The sequence below is a fragment of the Cyanistes caeruleus genome, chromosome 3 (genome assembly GCF_971803275.1).
Source record: "Cyanistes caeruleus chromosome 3, bCyaCae1.hap1.1, whole genome shotgun sequence".
NCBI classification, from domain to species: Eukaryota; Metazoa; Chordata; class Aves; order Passeriformes; family Paridae; genus Cyanistes; species Cyanistes caeruleus.
Window position 1 is genome coordinate 67,981,903 of NC_141703.1, and position 17,796 is coordinate 67,999,698.

The following is a 17,796-nucleotide window of genomic DNA, read 5'->3' on the forward strand; positions in this document are numbered from 1 at the left end:
ATATGAATATTGAATGTCTATTCCTACTACAGTTTCACATTTCACAGAGATGAGTTTCTTTCCAATGAATGCTTAATTGCAATTGCAGATTGTCGAGCAGGTTTTTTTTTCTTCCTTTTCCCCCCACCCCTATGTCAGCTATATCCTAGATAGGCTTCACCTCCTTGCAGCTCCTGGTACTTGCCACACTGCAGAAGTGAACATTGCAGCTGCAGTGTGCTTCCAGAATGCTTGGCTCATGGAGATTTGGGCTTTTGAGTAGGTAATGGGGAGAAATAGATCCTGCCCTGACCTAATCCAAATCAAAAGAGAGAAAAGTAAATGGAATACAAGAAAACAATTATAGTCCTTTATCTGGTTTTCTGGTAATTAAAAAAAAAAAAACCAACTGATTCTTCTGGGGATGAGCTGAGAAATCTGTAGTGCACTAACAGCAATATGCATATAAAGGTATATTTAAAAACACATATGCTATTCTATTTAAGTAACATGTATTCTTAGTCCTAAAGAGCCAATTCTTTCAAATTCAGAGTGGGGTTCAAAAGGTGGAAAAGTATTCAGCCCAAAATTCTGACAGTATGAGTCAGGGTTATAAACACCTGTGTGAGTGTATTAAACCTGCAATTATTCATGGAAGGCTTATCTGGGATGCAGATTGGCTGAGCTAGGAATGGAGCAGCAGCAGCACTGAGTCTTTGTGGAGCTGGCTGTGGTCTGGTAGGGCTCATGGGCTGCAGGGCAGGGGGAACATGGATGTGCTGTATCCAGGGCCAGGTGTTGGAGCGGTTTCACTGCTTTTCTTGGCACAGAGCCTGATGTAAGAAATGCTGTGAACCCAAGCTGGCTCTGTGCAGACCCATCTTGGGAGCCTTTGGTGGCATGTTTGCTCCACCAGAAGTGCTTAGACACGTGATAAGCAGAGAAGCAAGTGGCTCCACAAAGGACCAGAAGGATTATTGACTTGGGCCGAGTTCCACTTTGTTGAGCTGCCGACAGGCTCTGCAGAATCCTTCAGATATCTGGGCCCTGCATCCCGTCAGAGGAGGGGTTGACTGATCCACCTCAGGCTGATCCCACCTGAACATGGACCTGGGTTTGATACTAATGCCAGAAGCCCTGGAGGCTGTGCTGGAGAGGAGAGAGATGTGTGGAGCCAGCCTGAGTCCAGCAGGACTAAGATGGAACAGAAGCTGGCAAGCCTGTCACTGCTTGACCCGTGTGTGTATGGAGTTACACTCCCCAGAGTGCCCCACAGCATTTGTTTTAACTCTTTTTGATATCCAGCCTTGCTAATGAACACCTCATTACCCCAAATAATGGTGCTGTGACCATATGGATGTGGCTGAAAGTGGTGTATGAGGTGCTTGGAGAAGGATGTTGTTCACGCTCAGTATTAGCACATCCGTCTCTGATTCTCCTTTCTACTTCTTCAGAGAACTGTACTTCAAAGGCTCTGCAAATGGTTATTTCATTCTTCAGGATGCTTTCTGTTTGGTTCACCAAACTAATGAAATCTGTAATTTAAATCTCTAAATTAATCTTTAATTAAAACTCTGACCACCTATTTAGTGTTTTCTTATGTGTTTATTTTTAGCTTGTGGTGAATGTCTTTACTTCATTTGAAGATTCTTTTTTTTTCCACTTGCACTCAAAGTAACTCTCTGTTTCAAGTTAAGAATGCACACAAAAATAGTTTGAGGCCTGCATGCATGCTTCTTTTCCTTCCCACTTCCATACACATTTCCCCATTAACTCCATGTCTGCTATTGCAAAACAGAGTTTCAGTGCAAAGAGGCCAAAAACCAGTTAGCAGAAAGCAGTTGTCTGAATTAAAAGATCCCTTGGTGCTGGGTTTCCTGGACTACAGTGTGTGTGTGTGTGTTTTATCTGGTGTCTGTACTGCTTTGAAAAATAACATAATCTGCTGCAGCCCTAATGCTGCTGCTGCCATTGTAGCCAGCCTTGTCACTGCTAGTGCACAGTGCAAAAGTAAAAAACAGCACTGGCATAACACATTTCTCATCTTTAATTCATTTGCATGTAGTTTAAATTCAAATCTGCTTGAACTGAGCCATGTCCTTACTTATGGATATGTTTTTAACAGGAGTTGTGATCCTGTGAGGTCATGATTGTTAGTTTTCACACCAGTCCGTGGGACCACAGCTGCATGTTCAAACAAAGCCATGTTAACAGGGAAAAGATGGATTTAGCTATGGTACTTGGCAAGCCTTTTGTTTGTTTGTATTTTATCTGACAATGATCAGTTAAAATGTTGTTTTTGTCATGCAAACGTAATGTCTGCAGCATCAGCAATTGCTTCTGAACAGGGACAGTTAATTATTGGAAATGAAGATCAGTTGTTGTGCACCCAACACCAAAACAAAAGAGATAATCTTTATAATAAAGCAGGAAAGACTTATTTAATTTCTTTTAATTATTGCATTTTTTAAAATCTTTTTCTTAAAAAATCAAATAAAATTTATCAATTGCATAAAAAAATATAGTCTATATTTCAGTCTGGAATACAATTCTGTAAGCTTCTAGTAGAAGTCACATGTCATGCGGAGAAAAACACTTTCTTTGTTCCTCTGACAATGTTCCAGTTAGTGTTGCTGTTTATGCTTTCTCAGGTAAAGCATTGTCATATTGTTACACATCTCTACTTTATCAAGTTTTAAGTTGAAGACTGAAAATCGGATCATTGTGCTATTTTAAGTGAAGATGTAATTGAGGGAGAGAGAGCTGTTTGGAACTGGTCAAAGCTGGCTTACAAAACCAATATGGCCTTAACCTAAGAAGGGCAGGTTTCAATTAACTGTAACGAAAAGCTTCCAAGCAGTAAGAGGAATTTGAGGGAAAAACAACTTCAGTTTATGACTTAGACTCTGATAATGGAAATGGGTGCACATGAAAAGTGTATAAATCCAAAAATCAAAACCTCTTAACACTGAAATTCTCTTCCTTGCTTTGCTTTCTGTGGCAATTGATCTGTTCTGGGATTGTGCAGTGGCAAAGAGTCATCCTGGCTGTGCCTTGTAGAAGTGGAAAATGTACAGTCATACCTCAGTCATCAGCACTGTGTTCAGAAGATGGTGCCTAACAGCGTGACTCTCTGTCTTGTGACATTAGTTGTAACTCTTACATTGCTTTTCGGGATGCCCGACACCATGCATGGCTGACTTACAGAAAATGAGAAACAGGATTAGTAGCCAATCTTCATCAGCGTATGTCCAGGCCTTTCCAGATGTTCATCTGTCCAGTCAGCAGTACCTCAGGGCTGCCATGATGTGAGAGCATATGTCCAGCAATCTCAGGGAGCTGTGGAATGTTTTTGTTTTGCCTGGGTAAAATTTTGGTCAGAGAAAGACACATGTCCAGAAAAACCCTGGTATGGTATAGCCCTCTCAGTGAGGAATTAACATCTGATTTGCAGAAAAGTTTGATTGATAGGTATTAAATAAGGCTTGATGTGACTATTGAAACAATGAGAATAAAGCAAAAGTGTCTAACAGCTCATTTAATGAGAGTCCTCCATCCTGTGCAAGAGTCAAGTGCTTATGGAGAAAATGGGATGCAGTGGTGTCACTGTCAAAATGTCAAAACACTTGCATAAGAGAGACATGTAAAGATAGCAGATGCCTTCCATTTTGGCACTTGCAGAGTGAATGTTCTGGATCAAGCAAGAGGAAAAACCCTGCTCCAGAACCCCTCTACAGGGGAGGGCACTTGCTGCCTCTGGTAATGCTGTGGTGAGGTAATGCTGAGAGACATGAATCCTCAATATATCCGATCCTGTATCCATTCCCACTGGTATTGCACGGAAGTTTGGAATAGTGTGCTAAGCAAGCTGTCCCCCTTTGCCTGCTGTTCACACAGTCACTGTATCTGCCCATGGATGTGTTTTGTGTGTATAATGCTTTAATGTTAAAGTAGAGACTGTCTTTTGGCTCCTGCTCAATTGTGCATTGCTTTAGTTCTGGGAGAAAAATTCTTTTCTGACCCCCAGATAGGGATCAGCTCAGCTTATGCTCCAAAGAATAGAGATTAATATCCCCTGTGACCTTTTAGCCTGGCTGCTGCAGGGTTTTTAACAAGTGGGTTTAAGACCCCATGTGTGGCAGCTATGCCTACATGAATGTCTGTAATGTCTCTTCTTGTCAATGATCCGTGAACTAAGGAATCTCCAAGGATATCTTGACGTGCAGTGGAACTGTTACGGTCTAGTGCAGGAGAGAACCACACAATGATAGAATGAAAAGCTGGTGTCACAAGTAGTGTGTAAGTTGTTCTAAATGTACTTGACAACAGTTGTCCCTGGCTGTACATTTACTTGAAAGATGTGGCTGTGTTATGGTAGGAAAATTAAGTATCTAAACAAAGCTGCAGATAACAAACAACAAAATGCTCTATTTATGATTTTTGTATTTCTGGTTCCTTGGACTTCCCTGATGTTGTATGAACTCTATAATACAATATAGAACAGTGAGTACATAACATGAGAAGGTCCTCACCTAGTTCTAATTGCTTCTCCCTCCCTCCCCATCCCTGACATTGAAGAATGGGATGTCCAGAAAACAACACAGGAAATAATTGCTTCCTAAAAATATTTTTTTCTTGGTTTTGGGCTTGTTTGGATTTGGTTTGGTAATTCTGAACTAATATTACCTTCACTGGTGTGCATAGGAGGCATAGTTTATTTAAACCATTTTTAGCATTAGTTTTAAATAGCAGTAGAATCTCAGAGAACTGCCTGCTATTCCAGGAAAGCACAGATTTAGGCCTACAGCTGCTGTTTCAAATATGGCTCAGGTAAATGGGTGACATTATATTAATCTTTTCAAGCTATATGACCTGCTTTGGTGTCTAGTGTACGTGATAAGGAAAAACTGAAGTGCCTGAATCCACAGGAAAGATCCAGGGGCTTTTGTCAGCTCAACTCTGGAGCTATTGGCCGCCCAGTAGGTACATAGGTGTACATCCACCAGCCTCCCTCCATGCTCCAAGTTTCAGTGCCGTCAATGTTTTAAAAGCTCTCCAGCATGACACACCAGGCATCAAGCTCATGCATAAGCTTTGGCATCACCAGCATAAGGCTAGAAGCCCCCAAACTCTCAGTAGCTAGAGGAAGTGGAAGAGTCTTGTTTGGTTTGCTCCTGCGATTTTAAAACCACGTACATTTTTTCTGTGTCCTGCTTCTCCGCTCCCTTGTCTAGCTGCTGTCCTGAAGGGGGCACATGTTTGCATGGCTCCTGTGTCTTGCCTCCTACCTGTGGATTGACCCAGCTTCCACCACAGACAGAAATGAGGAGGTTGTCTCCTTTGGTGAGCAGGGGACTCTTCTGGAAGTAAGGGGGGGTTGGATGTGAGTATCAGCCCTCTTAAGGCCAAAGGGAGTTAAATATGCCCAGAGGGTGGGAATTAACTGTAATAAGGAGGCACGAGAGGTTGTAAAGCAAGTACGTGTTCTCTTTAATGTATTTCTAGGAACTGAATTCAGCAGCTCCTTAAAAATGTTTTATTTACTTGCTCTCTCTCACTACATATGGGGAAAACCTCCAGAGATTTGAGGAATGTTTTTCTTAACGGTGACAGTCTGGTTGTGAAGCAGATCCTAACTTGGATATGTTTGAAGACAGGTCAATGGATTCTGCCTCAGATGGTGTTCTGTTAATTTATAAGTTGACTCATGAGATCTGAATGGGTCATTACCTATCTTCAGTTCCTATAATTTTGTCTATTTCCAGTGCACTATGAGTGACATCACTTTTTTTTCCCTATTAGCTACGATCTTCTGTATTCAAAAAATTAAATGGTTTTAGTTGCTACCAGTCTAGCTCTCAGTAACAAAAATGTATCCTGCCTATGTCAGGAAACAAAATTAGCGTTGTCACCCTTTCCACCATAGATTTTCTCCTGCCCAGTAGTTTACAACAGCCAGCGGGAATGCTATGCAAGCTGAAATGTGCAGCACAGCATGAGGACAAGTAAAACCCCTGTATGTCCTGCTGTGCTTGGTGGAGTGTCAGCTGCAGGGTAGCAGCATGTTCTTGCTATCAAAGTCATCAGCCACATGCAAGCTGTGTGACCTGTGGGTTTAAGTGATGGTGGCAGGTTTCTATGGCTTTGTTGCAGGGAGCAGGAGTGATGAGGTGGTGGAGCAGACCTGGTGTGCAGCTGTAGGCAGCAGTTGGGACTGTCAGCGTGGCACCTTTGGGAGGGGCAGAATGAATGCCATGTGGATGTCTGTTTAAATTATTGAGGGTTTGAATTTTGCTAAGCACAAGGGAATACAGAGGCATAAGACACATCCTCCTTTAATGCTATCTTGCTCTTGTCTTGTCTGTTTATAAAACCTACTAATATTTTTATAACCCACTAGGATGTAATAGGTTGCTTCTCCCTGTTCTGGCTTCTGTCTGCTACCACCTGTTCCTTCTGTATGTGCTCCTGTAGCACGGGCTGTTCTCAGCTGTGTAACCTGAACTGTGTTTCTACCCCTCCCTCCTGGTTTCTTCTTCACCTCCTTGGTCTTGCCAAACCCTTGATGCAACGAGTGGACCACCCTCCAGAGCTGACCTCCTCCCTCTTGCTCTATGCAACTCTTCATTGCATAGCTAGGAATTGCAATTTTTAAATTTTCATTTCCAGAGGTTTATATCTGGGTGGATGTCAGGGACCCCACACATACTGAATTGGAGTAAAAGGATAAGGAACTGATGTTGGTTTTGTGTGGTGAGGACCTATACTTTGGGTCACATGAGATTCAGATAAAAGGGCAGGCACTGCTTCAATCTTGAACCTTAGACACAAACCTAGCTGTACAACACAGCTTAATTCTGATTGTCTGGGTTATTGCTTTCTTGAATGGTTACTGGGAAAAGCTGGACTATGGGTTTGCCTTAAAGTCATGCTGCAATTTGAGGACTAGGGGAAGGTTGTACTTTGGGAATCACTACTCTAAGGAATGTTAAATTTAGATTGCTATCTCTGCCATAAATCCCAAAGTGACATGTTAAATTTAATGAAAAAATGCAAGTCAGCATCTGAATGTTTGAGTGCTTTGAAAGAATATTTAAACAGAATGAGACTCTCAAGTTCGTCTATAGTAGAGCAGCCATTCAACCATATCATAATCTCATTAGGGTGAGGGCTCTTGAAAGTGTGAAGTGCACACATCCCTGATGCTGGTTGGCACATTTAGGCATGTATGTAATACAACAGTATAAAAAGCAATTTAATGCCTCGTGTGATTTGTGATTCATGGCTGATGGCTCCTAATACATTGTGGTGATCTACAAATTAAAGTTTAGTTTGTTAGGTTCAGTGTGGGCAGGGCATTTAATTTTCTTGCATTAATTTAATAGGATTGGGGCCAAAGGCAGCAAAGAAGTTGTGTTTTTTTATCACTATAAAAGACTTACAATTCATGATCTGAAATCTTAAGCTAGTAAAGAGATACTCCAGACATAAATGGTTGTAGAAAAGCAGGACTAGATGGGAATGGTGTTGGAAAGACAATTCAGCTATGAGAGAAGTAACAAAACTAAAGTGCCACTGTCTGAATTATTCTACAGCACGTAAAATTCATTTTTCTGGTAATTATGTTCTCTTTTAGATTTCTGAGTGAAGATGAATTTAGCAGAGATTTGTGATAATGCCAAAAAAGGAAGAGAATATGCACTCCTTGGGAATTATGACTCTTCTATGGTATATTACCAGGGTGTCATCCAGCAAATCCACAGACATTGCCAGTCCATCAGAGATCCAGCAATTAAGGGCAAATGGCAACAGGTACGGTGAAATAACATTACCCATATTCTGTTACTTGAATTTGAAAACCACACTATACCCCCCAAACCTTATAAGATGTAAAGGACTTACATTTCAGTGATGTTGGCAACATTTGTTGTACAATATTTTGTTGATATTATGGGAAAATAGTTTTTGTGGTGCATTCAAAAGGAATTCTATTGTTCTAACTGAATCAAGTTTTTTGTTGTTTTCACTTAGGATGTCTGTCCAATTCCTGGTCTGTTTGTGTGTACATACTGTCTGTGATTGCACACTTCTGAAAAACTGAGGTCTTTCTTTTCCCCTTGTATCTTTTGGCCATCTAATGTCCAGTAAACTAAACTGTGAGTGAGTGGGTTAGCATCTCTAGAGTGGCTGTCTCAGCAGTAGCTAACTATAAGTCTATCGTGTACAAATTTGGATCAGGTTTCTAAAACTGCAAGTCATACTCTTAGCTCAAGTCTTACACACATCCATCTCTCTGCTAAACAGAGTACTGTTCAGACATGGAAGTAATCTGCAGATGAAATGTAAGAACTCTCAAGGACATCTAGTTATTACTTTCAGTATTTAAATATTCTTTAGATTTTTTGGTCCCATTTTCCATGGTACAAAATATATTTCTTAAATACTATGTTTTGAAAGAATAATACAGTTCCCATAAAAGATACAATTTTTCAGTAGGTAGCTGAAAAGATAATTTCAGTAAGAGTTTTTCTAAATATCATATGTTTAAATGATATTGCTTAAAAACAGAAGCAAATTTTCCTTTTTATTTCAGCAGATGATTTGTTTATAGGTTTGTGTTTGAAACCTCTGACTCTATATTAGAGTATTTTGTCTGCTGATAAATATAACACTCTTAAGAATCACTTTGTAGTAACAGTGCTGTTTGCAGGTGTTTATCATAGAACTGTAGAAGTCTGTTTATGTAGAGCTTGTCTGCAAAGCATGTGCATGTACATCCAGAAGAGATAGTTTTCCTGGTAATGTAGTGAGTGGGATGTTGTATAGGAGATACTCACATTCCAGTTCTTATATTCAAGCCTTTTCCCACTCCAGGCCATGCTGATACAATGTTTTTATGCCCAATACATGTCCTTGGTTCCTGCCGAACTTGTAGCTGATGTGAAGGTAGAGAATGAGCATTTCCTCATCCTGCAGCTGAACTGCTTCATTGTCTTCACATCTAACATTCCTCTGATGACAATGGTTCTTCCAATAAACTTTCAACAGCACTTGTGTTGTGAAGGTCACTCAAGTCTCGTGTTATTGTGTGTTGTTTGAACTACTTCAGAGAAGCCCGTGCTAGATGGTATATGTGCTGCACATTCGAGAAAAACATCAAGTACAAAAGGACCATTAACACAGTTTCCAGGATTTATTTCCTGGGGAAGGCAGCTGGCTCTCTAGCAGAGGATCTGAAGTTGGCACCTTCTCAGAAATTATCCCTTTTAGGCAAGAGAAGAATGGTCCCTGACCATATCATAAAAATGCTTTAGAAATGTGTCCCAAATAATATCTGCAGCAGGTGGGGTAGTGTCTGTCATGCTATGCACTCATGTTAATTCTGAAACTTCCCAACATAGTAGTGGCAGATGAGCTTTGTCAGAATATTCCTTTGATGTTGCTGGTGCCAGGCTCGGAGACAAACAGCAAAAAGTAAGAAGTGTGACTGAAAAAAAAAAAAAAATGAAGGGCTTATTTGCCTTCTCATTTGTTTATAGGAAAAAAATGATGCCGCCCTGAACTACTAGCTTATCCAGACGAGAACTTGCCTGTTTTGGTGAGATATGTAGAGATGGCCTGCTTTCTTTACCCACTCTTTATAAATAATTGTTGTGCTTTCTCACTCCTTGAGACAGACTAAGAGGGAGTCTGATGATGTGGATGTTAACGCTACTTTCTAGCTCAAACAGCAGCTACATCCAAACTGTCAGTCATAGTCAAGAAGCTGTCTTGACTGACAACCTGTTCTGAAGAAAATTTAACTGAGAAGCTGGATTATAAGTAACATTCATTCATAGTATTAAAGCAGTATCTAGATATTAATTTTAGATCTTTCTCATTAAAGAGTTATGGCATACACATTATGTATGTTTAGCAAATTTTAGGTCCAACCCACTTGGTACCAGTACTGTGCAGAAGCAAAAGATTCCTGCACCAGTGTGGCTTGAGAAGCAAAGCAGCCCTTAGGTCATGGTTAAGGGGATTAATGAAGTTGATTTTTTAACCTAAAATTCTGTCTCCTCAAGCGTATGGAACTAGTCTGTTCTTCAGGTCTTCAGCTTCTCCATCATCTGAGGAATCTGGAGAGTATAATACCACTGGTCCCTTTTGGAGGTGGAGTTTAGCAATTAATAACACTGTGTAGGTACAGCTTTTAGTCTTGAATGTCCATATAGGTACGTGCTCAGAGGAGAAGGTTGTTACTTAAACCAGTTCTTCTCTGGGATGTACTGTCTGCATACACATTCACAATCTTGAACCTTCTGAAGGATTCCTGGGATGCTGAGTGTCAGTATGAAGCATTCCCTTCCTTTCCTTTCTGTATGTTTGTGTGCAGCTCACTAACAGGGCGTTTGTCCTACTGGTACTTCAGAGGCAGTGAACTAAGTCTTGTGTGTTTGTGGACATGTTGCCTTGTAAAATAAAAATGTTCATTTGAGGAACATATCAAAGAATGCTTCCAGCTGTTGCTGTGCAGCTGACCAACTTACATCTCTGACATTGTTCTTCCTGTTTGGTCTCTTCTCAACAGTGTGTGCTCCATCCTGAATAGGTACTTCATACCTGGTGGATCTGTTTTGTTGCCTTGTGTATGACAGAGGGTTTTCCCAGTAGTTTATTGAGCAATGTCAAAGCCCAGGTGAACCAGAAGTAGTTGGGATTTTGGGTCAGATTCCCAAGTGCACTTGATCTTCCTCTCTTCACGTAGATGTCATTGTTTTCAAATTTCTACAGGTTGGTCTGAACAGAATGATGTTCTGTGCAAGTACTTGTTGGGCTGTATTTCATGTCACAGAGAGACAGCTTCAGCTTTGCAACTGGACATCTTGATTATGAAGATTCCTCTTGCTTGGAGCTGATGGTTAAGATGAGGAGGAATATGAACATTTTAACATCTTCTCCACTGGGAACAACTGACTGACTCAGTTGCAGTTGATGCAATACTGCTTCTGGGAAGTCAAAATCAGTGCTAAACAGGGAAGAGGGATTTTGTTACTGATCTGGCACATCCTGCAGAACTTAAACAGGGAAAAAGATGCATGCTGAGGACCCACCAAAGCAGAGACATGACAGCATAAGAATTCCTCTGACTTCATGGAAAATTCACAGCCATTGATCATCTCTTGACTGGTTTGTCTTGGGGATATCAGGGTGACCTACTCTCAAGACCTGTCCTTGTTTTACATCCAGGGAGTTCCCAGCTTGCAGTGGGTTGGCTGAGTGTAGCTCCATATGCATCTTCACTCCTAGGCTTCCTGAGCTCATTTAAAAAAGAAAAAGTTACTTTGTTGTGCTTTGAGGTTTGGCTGACAGGTAGGCATATTAATTCATGTAAATGCAGGCTGGGACTGGAAAGATTCAAAATCAGAAGCAACTCATCCTTACCAAAACTTAAAGATAGGTTTAGGTTCATGACCGCTACTCTGAACTTTACTTGTATTGACATTCTCCCTGTTTATTCTGAGAGAGCTTCTTGGCTGTTGCAGTGTTTTTACTAGACAGCTGGCTTGTAGGAATGAGCTGCTTCAGTGGCAGTTCAGCAGCTGCAGAATGACAGCAGAGTGTGCCCCCGGGAGATAGTACTGGCTTACGACAAGGCCAGCGGCTGTCAAGCAAAACCTGCTGTGTGTTAGAACCATGTGCTCTGCACTGCACAAAATCTGAGAGCACAGGGACCTCCATTGGAGCTCAGGCAGGAGTTCAATGATTTCCTGAGCCAGCAAGGCACCCTGACTGCCTATGGTCACTGGTGCAGGTGATTAGGTGCACTGCATTCCTGCTTAAAGGATAAAGAGTGAATTCTTCTTTTTATTATTTCAAACACATTTCAGTTGATCTATGCTTTTGTTGCTTTTTGCTTCATGCCTGTTTCATTAACATTTAGTAGGTTACATTGTGATTAATTAAGAAACATTCTCTGGGTAACTCATGAATAGATGTCATTATAGGAGCCTTACCTTCACTGCATGGGATCAGACAGGGTTGCAGGGTATCTGTTTTGGATATGGTTCAGGGACTTTTTATTTTTCACTTTCTAAAAGATTGAGCTTGTTGAATAACTAACACTAATTGCAGGTAGTAATTTCATGTTTGGAAAACACATAGAGATAAACTTGATCAGTTTTTCTTCAGAAAAAAAAAATAATCCTGCACATTATTTGTATTTACCAAGGTACAAATATCCACACTTACTGCAATGGGTATAGAAGTACAAGCTCTAGCATAGCAAATAAAAACTGGTGATGGAAAAGATATATGAATATGAAATACAGAGGTACTCCTTGAAATGGGTTTTGTAACTGCCACTAAGAACAAGTGAACTCAATTCTTGTTCACTGTGTTTTATACCCATCTGATAAGATGTGTTTTCTGCTTGGTTACTGTAAATTCTTGGGATTGGCATGTCAAAACAAAGCTGTGGGGCCATCCTGTGGGCTGAAAGGCTTTTTATTGGGCCTTCCAACATCACCCAGTGCCCACGATGCTGTTTCTGTGGAGGAGGTGATATGGCTGTTAGAGGAGGCTGCTGTACCAGAGCCTGGCTCTGGGGACCAGGCAGCTTCATGTGGTAGCTGAATCCAGCTAACATCCTGCCATGCCTAGAGAAGCCAAGCTCTTCCCTACCTTGTCTTCCCTCCATCTCTGCCAGCTGCTCTCTCTCTCTGCCCCTGTCATTTCTTTTTTTTCTGGGATTTATCTGATCACTGGATGGTGTACGTGTCCAGCTTGCTAAGCTAGCAGAAGTGTCCTTTATTTTCTTTTTACCCTCCTAGGCCAAGTTTTTTTGCCACTTTAGCAACCTGTCTTACTGTATTGAGATGCCAGAATTGAATCCAGGAGAGCAGGGGCACAGCGTGGTATGGGGGAAGTGAAGGGAGTTTTTTCTGTTTGACAGTGGTAAGCTGCTAACTTGGCACACTATCTCTTGAAACTGCTTAAACATAAATAACTTAGAAGATTTCTTCAGGCTCCCTAAAACCTGAACTAGGGCCTCCTGAGGGTTCTGGCACATAAGGGTGTGTATGATGAGAAACAAAGAGACTGGGTGAGTCCAAACCAGTGATTTTTCCATTTGCAGCCTTCCTAGGTTGTTTGAGAGTGACAGTGATCACTTAAAGACAGTGCTCAGTCAAATTCATGATTGTGGCACAGCCTTTTTTGGCCCATGTCTGGGTTTCTCAACTGCAGGGAAGTCTTTCTGCACGTGTTTCATCCGAGTCAGTTTCTTTAAGGCCTCTAGGAGTTTATGGCTGGTTTTCCTTTGAGGTCCACACGCTGAGGATTCCTTGTTGGTCAATTTGCCAGGTATTGACTACGAAATAGAGTGTGTATTTCAGAGTTTGGTCTGCTCAGGTCTGGCTATGAGATGGCTGGCAGATGTTAGTCTGTTTTCATCTTCCAAAGCATCAAGTGGTCACTTTCCCTCAGTTTTTAGATACCATCCTCTTTCTGGTCCAGTGAGGTGAATGACAGCACACTGGCTGATAGTGCTAGAAAGCTGTTTTTCACCATTTTCTCTGCATGTGTTGGAAGGCTGATATAAGGAATCCTGTCAGTACTCTCGAAGCACTGGATAGGAAGTGTCTGTCTCTTGTGGAGTGGTGCCCTGGAGGATTTATGCTGTATCATTCCTTTGTACCTCACAGCAGCTGTTTGGCTGGATTTATTTTTGGACAGGAGGGATGTGTGTGAAGACAGTTTGAAGGAACCAAGTTAGTAATCAATCACATTTGTAACTCAGCTGGAAGCTGTCACATTGGGGAATGTGTCCACTGATTGTGTGATGAGAAAGCAAAGAGAGCAAAACAGGGCAGGAATAATCCTGCCTGAGCTGGATGTCTTGTGTCTGGGAAGATACAGTTACCCCATCTGGAATGAGCAAGAAAGCTGCTTTTCCCTGTGAAATCATCAAGATCTTCCTGTACTTAAGGCTCTTTTTGTACAGGTGTTCATAAAGCTTCTTGTAAAGCAATTGCAGTGTTTCAAGATCTGTGCAGGGCCTTAGGGATTTACCCTTCTCTTTCCCTCTTCCATACTAGTATCTTGCGATGACAGTCACATATATAATAAAATCATGGAAGGAACTCATAAAAATCATTGAGTCCAACTCCCTCCTCCTACTTAAAATTAAGCCACATGACTAAGAGCATTGTCTAGACACTCCTTGAACTCTGGCAGACTTGGTTCCATGACTACTTTACTGGCCAGCCTGTTGCAGTGACTGACCACTCTCAGTGAAGAACCTTGTGTCCAGTCTGAACTTGCCCTGATGCAGCTTTGTTCCATCTCTTGTGTTCTATTTTTGGTCCCCAGGGAGAGGAGATCAGCAGCTACCTCTCCAATGCCCACCTTGAGGAAGGTGTAGCCAACTGTGAGGCCACTCCTCAGCCTTCTCCAAGCTGAACAGGCCAAGTGACCTCAGCTGCTCCTCATAAGTCTTGCTCTTGCCCTTTCACCATCTCAGCTGTTCTCCTTTGGACACATTCTAATGTTGTGCTCCTCACAGAGTTTAGTTTGTAATATTATATTTTAATGATTTGGTAGGTTTTATAACTAGCACATCAGAGACTGTAATCAGAGATCTTTTATGCCAGAATAGTAGCAAATTACTATAGATTTGCCAACAGCATCATTACTAGTATGAGAGTATGTGTGCACACGTGTCAACATACACACATAAATCCAGGCATCAGCACATGTTACGGAAGAGTGATCCTTGTGTTAGCAATCATGTCTGGTTGGGACATTAACAAGCAGGAAAATGAACTCAACAGAGATTCAATTGTTTATGTTGCTGTTAAAGGTCTATTATCAGCCTGATACGTCTGGGGTTTGTGAATAGGAAGACTTGGGAGTCCCTGCCTTTGAGGTTAGCTTATGTTCTTGAGGTACTTTCTAAGTTTGTTTGGTACTTCTTAAAGTTTGAATTGTAACCATTTTTAAATAATACACGTATTTCTCAAGGTCCGACAAGAATTAGTTGAAGAATATGAACAAGTCAAGAGCATTGTGAACACTTTGGAGAGTTTTAAAATGGACAGACCTCCAGATATCTCTGTATCCTATCAAGATGAGCCTTTCAGAGATCCAGCTGTTTGGCCTCCTCCTGTTCCAGCAGAACACAGGTAAGGAGAGGCTCAAGCAGAGTGGGTGGAATAAAGGTGGGTCACTATAATTTTATATTTGTTTTTGAATGCTTTTGTAACATGAAAATCACATTTAATTTACAAATTTATTACATTTAATTTAGTCACTTGTAATAAAGAGTAAATCTAATTAATTGAGAAAAAAGTACATAAACTACAGCTAGATGTATTTCTTACATTCTCAAGAGAGTCACTCCTTTATTCTGGTAGGAGTAACTGAGTGCCTGGAACTAGAGTCTGCTGCAGAGGTAAATGGGCTTTTGGTGACCCAGAGTTGATGTTCTCATGTGCAATGAGAAAACTTTTCTATTTCAGTTTATTTGAGCGAAAGAATTAATAGATGACTGAAGTCTGTAAGGAGCTGGAACTGAAGGATCTTTAAGGTGGTTAGAAATTGCTCCCTAGCTACAGATAATTCAACCTGTGTTTAATCTGTTTGGTGTTTTAATCTGTGTTTAACTGTTGGTTAGTTTAATTGCCAAACATGTTCTGTTACACATGGTGTATCTCTTCTGTAACCATATTTAAGGTAACTTCAGTTAGCTAATAAATTTCTTAAGATACTTGTGCATTTTCTGAAATACCTATTTTCAACTTAACAGAGCTGGTTGGAAATAGATTCAGTTTACAGACAAAAATAACATTTACCATGCCAATATTTTTCTAACATAAGAGCAGAGAATTTTAACGTGTGTATACTCACATAAGCAAAAGGAGCAAAGTAAAATGAGAGGTTTTGGTTAATGGAAAGAAATGCCAAGTTTATTTATAACTTTCTGTGCTTTATGATTATCAAAAAGATCTTTGCTTTTCAAAAAAAACAACACAACAACAAGCAACCCCTAAGAATATAAGTGTAAAATTATATTAATGCTGGTGACTGTTGTGAGTGGTAGAAATAACTCAGATTTTCTATGGTAATGTTATGTAAAGTTCAAGATGTATTTATTCTTGTATTTTCCTTATTGGTAAAGCCCCAGTAGTTCATCTGCTTATTTTAAGCTGAAATTTAAATCTTGTGCAAATAATTACGGAAACGCAGACACCGTTCTATGCAGTTAAGTTTGAAGAAAATGCATGAAAAGCAAAATATTGCCATTTTATCCAGCACTGTGTTTAAGAATGTACTCAATTTAAAGCATATTCCAGAAAAATGTTTTTGGGGTTTAAATTCTGAGTTACTCAAAACAAGAATCAGTACAAAATTCAGTAGTGGACACTTATTAAATCTGGGTGATATTCCTGGCTGTTTATTTTAGTTCTGTATTTCAAATTCAATCCCTAGAGAAAAATGACGACTTTGTCTTAAAAGCAAATTATTTCTCCTCATTCTACTGCTGAGTATGCTTTGATTTTGTGGGTGATGTACACAAGTATAGGTGGTTGCAGTTTGGCTCTGTTTGCTTTTGCTTTCAAGGCAATTTTTATGTTTTGACATTTTCACACAGGCGAATGAAGTCAGAGGTAGGCGGATTGTTTAAAATCCTCCCTCTTTTGTTTTGGGGCCTGTCAAAGCTTTTAGCCACCTTTTTTTTTTATTTCTCTATTTTTAAAATTTTTATTTTACCAGGAATGTCAATGTGCATGTGAATGTAGCCTAATATAATCTCCTGGTTTGGAGTCAGAGGAATATCCAATTTGAAGACTTTTACAAAATTGTTTCCTGTTTTGTTACATGGGTGTTAGTTTGTTGTAAGACTGATTAGAAGTACTGATATGATAATGTTGTTAATTTTTTCTTTTGTGTTTTTTCTTCTTACTTGGGTTATCAGACAGAACCAGAAACATGGTTTTGGACTTGCAGATATAGAGAAATAAGGCTTAGGGTCTTGTCAGCTTTAGTAATAAAGTACTAAGGTAAATTAGAATTCTTCCTTCTTAATGTTGCTCTTTTTTCACTGTTTTTAGCATGTTTTTGTTGTGGTTGCTGTTGTTAGGGCTCCACCTCAGATAAAACGCCCCAACCGAGATGGAAAACCTTTGAAGAAAGACTCCCCAGGACTTCAGCCCCGCGGGCCCACGGGCAGAGCACATGTTCTGTCCAAGGGGGAGAAATCTTCAGGCAGCCGTGAAAGGGAACCCAGAGCTAGAGGAAGAGATGACAAGGTAAGAAGTGGAAAAGAACTTGGCAGGGAGGTGTTCTCATGCTGCCCGTGGCAAAGGGAAGTACTCTTAGTCATTCAATGCAGATAATAAAAAATCACAACAATCCCATGTGGGAAAACTTATTGCTTTCTTTTTCCCCCATGAGCAAAGCATGTATCATGGTGATATTTATTAATAATTACATCAAATTAAGAGAAGTTCTGTTGTGTTTGCTCTGTCTTGTTGTAAGACAGAGAGAGAAGAATAGTGTCCTGTTGCTGAGGGTTTCTTATTCTTTGAGTGAAAACCATGGGCTTGTCTGTAATCTCTTAAGTGTCATTCAGGCATGAAGTTCCTTCTGCTCCTTTTCCCACATGTTTGGTGGGTTTGTTTTTTTTTCCTTAAAGGAATCCAATACAGGGCTTCTGTAGAGATCTTAATGTAAAAAGTACAAAAGTGAGACCAGTACCCTTCCCTGGACTTGAAGCATTATGAATGGAGTTCCCCAGCACCGTTGCCTCTGCCATACCATAGTATAATTTAT

General features: G+C 40.5%; 1 protein-coding gene across 3 annotated transcripts in view; it reads left to right on the forward strand.

Annotated features, from left to right (window-relative positions):
- KATNAL1 (katanin catalytic subunit A1 like 1) overlaps window positions 1-17,796 on the forward strand; it is a 39,290-nt gene that overhangs the window by 1,257 nt on the left and 20,237 nt on the right. For 2 of the 3 annotated variants that reach the window (XM_086881658.1, XM_086881659.1), the window contains exons 2-4: window positions 7,616-7,791; window positions 14,986-15,146; window positions 17,105-17,273. In XM_086881658.1, the coding sequence (XP_086737784.1) occupies window positions 7,630-7,791; window positions 14,986-15,146; window positions 17,105-17,273 (492 nt within the window). In that variant the 5' untranslated portion in view covers window positions 7,616-7,629. Of the gene's footprint in view, window positions 1-5,211; window positions 5,323-7,615; window positions 7,792-14,985; window positions 15,147-17,104; window positions 17,274-17,796 lie in introns of those variants that run through there. The other variant, XM_086881660.1, reaches the window with a different exon arrangement.